This window comes from Pyxicephalus adspersus, chromosome 10 (assembly GCF_032062135.1).
Source record: "Pyxicephalus adspersus chromosome 10, UCB_Pads_2.0, whole genome shotgun sequence".
Taxonomy (NCBI): Eukaryota; Metazoa; Chordata; class Amphibia; order Anura; family Pyxicephalidae; genus Pyxicephalus; species Pyxicephalus adspersus.
In genome coordinates this window covers 35,775,264-35,781,263 of record NC_092867.1, presented here as the reverse complement: position 1 = coordinate 35,781,263, position 6,000 = coordinate 35,775,264, and the positions used below count along the sequence as shown (strand labels likewise).

General features: G+C 37.1%; 1 protein-coding gene across 9 annotated transcripts in view; it reads left to right on the top strand.

Moving 5' to 3' along the window:
- Window positions 1–6,000, top strand: part of GBF1 (golgi brefeldin A resistant guanine nucleotide exchange factor 1) — a 98,628-nt gene that overhangs the window by 10,056 nt on the left and 82,572 nt on the right. For all 9 annotated transcript variants that reach the window (XM_072424453.1, XM_072424452.1, XM_072424457.1 and 6 more), the window contains exon 3: window positions 615–681. In XM_072424453.1, coding sequence (XP_072280554.1) covers window positions 615–681 — 67 coding nt within the window. The remainder of the gene's footprint in view (window positions 1–614; window positions 682–6,000) is intronic.

Here is a 6,000-nt window from a genome sequence, read left to right as displayed (position 1 = left end):
TCAGTGTAACGCTCAGGTGGTTAATATCTATTATTTACAGATTTCATAGTAGAAGTAAATGAAAGCACTGCATGCAAACAACATACAGGGAGGAGGGAGTACACATGTGAGAAGAGAGCATGATATCAGTGGTTCCATATTCTTTATGGTGCAATAACTGTAATTTAAAGCCATACTCCAGGCAGATTGATAAAACAAAGCTAGTAAACACACATGTGAATTTTCCATAAAAATGGATTGGTTTGTTTGTTTTTTGCAGTTGTGAGATATGAAGAGCCAGGCTGGGGACATGACCTGGTCTTTCTCTTTTGCGGTTAAGCAATACGGCTTTGTTGTCTCCCTGCCCCCAACCTGTCATTGGACAATGGTTTATCAATTCAGCTTTAATTGTGATTGGTACACCATTGCTGGTCAGAGCTGTGGCTGCCTCTTTAGGTCTCAGTGAACCAGGTTTCCCAAAGAAACACCAGACATGGTGGGGTTCATAGCTGTTGCTCACAATTATTTTGAAATCGGACACCACTTAATGCATTTTTAAATATGCCTTTGTCAACAATATATATTCGTTTTGTTTTTATAAACTGCTGTTAGAATAATTGTTTCTTATTTTTTAGGATGAGGAACAGGACCCTTTGCTGCACAGCTTTAGTCAACTTAAAGAAGTATTGAATAATATCAAGCGTGAGTATTTATCCCATTTTTGGGAAACCATAGGCATTCTCAATGTTATCCAATTTTCTAAAACCGGTAGATTAGCCTGCAAACCGTGGTGGTGAGGAGTCGGGGCCTTTGGCTAGCTGTAGAAATAATTATCTGGTGTTACAGCTGTTCGGATCACTTTTACATAGCAGAGCTGGCGGAAAAATTTTAAAATGAGCATGTTTTAACCCATTAAATGTCAAGAACATATCTTGCACACAATTAAAGGTTAGCCCTATGACTGGAGTCTTTGGTGGCATGTGGCAATGCTCATGCACATAAGTTTGCAGGTTCTCAGACAGTGTAATGTGCCCCAGCGATGTGTTTTTGATGCAAATTTTTTATTAATTTTTTCTTTGTTACAAAAACATGTCACTAGAAGATACCATTTCTGCCTGGTCATAATGCAGACAGACTGAACTAAGTAAATAAGCTGTCAAATTTTACTACTGTTTGAGAAGATCCTAACTTAAAGCAGCTTTACTCCTTACATAGCAGATCTCTCCAGAAAAAAATATTGTTGGATTTAATCATAGATCGGATTTGATCATCTTTATGAGGGCTTAAAACTCCTATATAAAATCCTACACTACACAAATATGACCTACCAAAAACTATGGGTAACTTGAATAGTTAGTTGAAAATACTACAATATTCTTTTCAACACCAATTGTGTAATCTAGAAGTTAGTTATAAAAGTATACGCTAAAACAAATGTATATGTGCAACTACCTATACACTTAGTTAAGATAGATGTTTGGGAGGCTGTGGAAAGAACTGGGATCTCTGTACAGGATGTGGGTGCAAGCACTCTTAGGTGTAATAAATATGGATTATAGACTATCTAGTCTATATGTTCTATACTCTTACACCCCTAGTATATTCCCCCCCTTTACTATTTTACCTTTACGCCTAGTCTGTGATGACACCAGTACCAAGGGCTCAAATGTCAACTCTAGTGGCCATAGTCCACTGGCCATTTGTGGGAAATCCAGCCCTTCATATACTTGTGTAAGGCAGGATTAGGCTTGTCTCATTCATAAACAGAAATCTACATTGCATTACAATTCCAATATAAGCTGGTATTTTTTTTGTGTCAAAACATAATCCCATATAATTTTTTATAGGTGTGGCTGGTTTTCTATGAGCACAGGTTTTATAATCACTTGACCAGTCCTTCTTTATTTTTTTCCTTCTTGTTGTCGTGTGATGAGAGAGCAGGTTTAGGGGAGCAGGTGGGTTTAGAAAAGGTCAGAGTATTCCTTGTGGAAGCTGCACCTGCTCTACTGTACTCTGGGAGCTGAGCTGGCAGCATTGCTATGTAAATTATTTTGTTTTATTTCACTTTATGCAAACACTGCAACACATGGCACCAGTGCACATATAAGTATCATGGATACCTTTTGCAGTTGTGTTATTGCATTAAAGAAAATGTGTGATTATTACTATATTTTTGTGTCTATTATCATGTGTGTGAGAAAATGAATGCCAATGACATGGGGCCAAGGTATGTGAGTTATAGCAACATATAAGTTTAAATGCATCATTAAAAGTGTATGTAAATTGAATCAGATATTTGGGATTCTGATTGGAAGTGTTGGTAAGTAGTGATTGAAAATAAAGTTGGATGCATCAAAAATTGATCTCCTTTTTGTCATGTGGATAACCACACTCCCACTCTGCAATCAGAACAGCAAAACACAATTCATCTGAAGTGGATCTGCCCACTATGCTTGTAATTGGATCTCCATATAATCTCCATGACTCAATAAAAAATGGGGGTCTAACCCATCTGTTTTTAAAACTAAACACACATTTACACATACATTACACATTATAGAAGAAAACACCTTTTCTCCGCTAGTTTGTCTTGAAATTATGCAGCTTTTGATATTGCTTCAAGTTACAGAAGAAACTTTGGAAGGGCAAGAAGTGGCTTCAAGCTTTGAATGACAAAGCTAGGACTTTTTAGGTGGAAACCTTGTTTTTATCCAGTAAGGACATATAACCTCCTCAGGCACACAGCTGTAACATTTGCTTTCAGCATTCAATAATAGATAATTACATGTAAAATACTTTAGTCACTGAAAAAGAACAGAATATATTTCCTAATAACACCTTTTATAGTTGATGTTCCTAAATTATTTGTTTTTAAATCCATTATGATGCAGCTTACAATGTTCTGATTAGCTTCGTTCAGTACCAACCCTTCCCAATCTGAGCATATTGCATATTTGATCAGGTGGAGCCAGAACAGCCACAGTCATTCTGTGCCCTTTAGAATTGTCAATATTATCCTTCTTCTCTCTTTCCGTTCCTTTGGGCTTTTAGGGTTGATTTATAATTTTGGGATTCTCTTCAGCGTCTGTAATACATTTTGTTCATTATTTAACCAAAAGCTGCATAATGAGCACAGAGAAATAATGTAAATGTTAGGTGTTGTTTCAGTGGATTGCTTGCCCATTCTCTTACGGTCTGTATATTAACCATTTGTTTTCTCTTTATAGCCTATAAAATGGTAATAACTTAAAACACAAAACCAAAACCCATTCTTTGATATTATTCTTTGATAGTATTTGTGGGGAACATTTTTTGCTCTGTAACAACTGGGACACAGACCACAATATAAACCTAACAGATGTGTAACTCTAATACTATTGCTTCAAAAGGGGGAAAAATGTTTTTGTTTTTTTTTAGGTGCTTTACATATGTGTTTAGTGTTTTTTCTTGTCTTGGAATTGAAGCTCCATTAAATTGAATGACAAAATAACTTTGGAGGAGGAGAGCTTGGGTCATGACTGACCTAACAGCATTAACCTAACAGCATTCATCGAGTGTTCCTACAGCAGTGCCCAGCAGGTAGTAATATCTTTCCTCCTTTATACATAGAGGCAACTATGAAAGGTTTTGCTGGTGTTGCATTACAACTACACACTGTAATTTATTGAGTCGGTGATCTTGAAAGTATGTAGTTTGGGAGTTTCAACTTCATCTATTTGTTTTTGTTTAGCCCGGGAACAGACATTTTTTAGAAAAAGAATTGGAAATGGCTAATGAGACCTTTCATGGGGTAATTGCTATTAAACTTTAATTATGAAGCGTCAACATATTACTCAGGGCTGTGTAAATAATACGGTTGCAAAAAACAGATGGATACAAACAATGATGCAGGGGAAGGAGAGGACCTTGTTAAAAGGAGCTTACAATCGAAGAGGTGGGGAAAGTAATACACAATAGGAGGCTTCACTGGATTTTTTTCATTTTTGAAAACATTGTTACAGTCTCTTTCTTTGCTGTGTAGGCACTGCATAATCATTAATAGAAATCATATCCCTGTGTAAGTTAAAATAAAATCTTGAGGATGAAAATGTTCAGGCAGCGGAGTAGTAGCATCGTCCCCTTTGACAAGTGTAAAATGTTCTACTTGGCTTCCTCTATAAATTGCACAGGTCACTCTCCAGTCCTTTCAGATCATTCTCCTGGTGAAGGGTGACGTCTTGGCTTTCTGAATTCCTGTATCGTGGCAAACTGTGTTATGGTAAACGACATAGCTGCCTTTCAGCACTGTACAAGACAGCTGTTTTTCTGACTGTAGTTGCTTGGAGCAGAAACAGATCTTCAGATATTTGAGATGGATCATATGAACGAGTATGAAGAGTAGCTGAATTTTCAAATGTATTAAGGGTTTAATAAACATGTAATCATCCATTAGTTGAATCCCTGTTTGAAAACATGGTGTTGCTATACCCTACTGGGGATGACAAGAGGTCCGTCTAGATATTAAATATAACATGATAAATAATGGTGGGATAACTTGTGTTACAATGCATTACACAGCAACAGACAACTATTTCTATTAGCGTGATTACTCTGAAGACGTGCTATATACAGAAACATTTGCTGGCTTGTTTACATATTATAATTTTCTATCACGTATTCCTTTTGTACTTATAATCTTTTTGACTCTTGGCAAACCGCCCATGCCTAAAAATTTCTACATTTTTGATATAATGGGTAATTAGAAAAGGGCCTGATCCATTATGTTGACTGAAAAAGCTTTATTTTATTATATCAGTTAGTTATGCACGTGGCCACCCTGCCTCCCTTGGCTCTGAGTAGTGGGGGCAGAGACTATTATCTTCTCATGGATGATGCAGGACAGCAACAGTCTATCTATGGGACTGGAAGTATATTGTGTGTAAACCCTTCATCCTATAGGGAAGTCCCAATGAGATAACCAAAATCCATACTGACCACAGCAGCACTAATTTGCTGTCCTACTCAGGCAACATACACAGGTCAGATAAATATCATTGGGCAAGAATTTGACATGTGTACAACGATTGCCTGATGATGTTGATGGATCCCTCGCTGAAGATCAATGAATGATGATAGGGAAAGACTGCTGGGTGCTGCTTGCTCTTCCTTCCCTCTCCATGAAACCGAATGGGTGCTGTGTGTAGTATCTGTCACTGTAAAAGGTCATGAAAAATTGTTTCCAGTGACAAAAATTTAAGGTGTGTATGAAGCCTTAGTCTTCGTATATACGTCTGGTGAGCTTGACAGTTTGTCTTGCGTTGAAATGTCACGTATACAGCAGTCTGTTGACGTTGGTCATCAGTTTGCCACAGTAACAAAATATATACATAAGCTATAGAGTAAGAAAATTCAACACAGAGTTGACTAATATATGTGGTACAGACAGAAACAAAGAGCAGAGATCTCAAGTTTGGTGCCCCTGCAAAACAGTGTAAAATAGATACTATGTTTTACCATTCTCTAATAAGAAATACAGTCTTTTTAGAGTTGTATGTGGTTCTAGCCTTGATACTTGGCAGACATGCACCACATTTGTACCTCTTTTCACACATTTGTGATACCAGTTACACAACACTGCTGTGAATGTTCATGTCGCTGTATACTCTCATTGCTATTAATTTTAAACACCCCTCCTTTCATACAACACTCCATGACTTCCTCTCACGTTCTGTGTGTGGGAACAGGGAAGAAATATTATAATGTAAACTACGTTCAGTGTAATAGATTGTGATTTTGACAGTACCCACTGCCAGATGTTAACTTATATGTCCATCCTCTTCCCAGTGTTTTGTTTTCACCATCTTTTACGCTGCACATTGTGTTAATCACACTTCATATTGAACTTGCTTTGCTTTGACATTAAGCTATACATGATTAACACTTACCCATTAAATTGCAAGTAATTAATCAGCCTCTTGTATGTGTAGAGTGTGTTAGAATTAGAGCATTCTGCTTTACCTCTGGAATGGAGAAGACCCCATA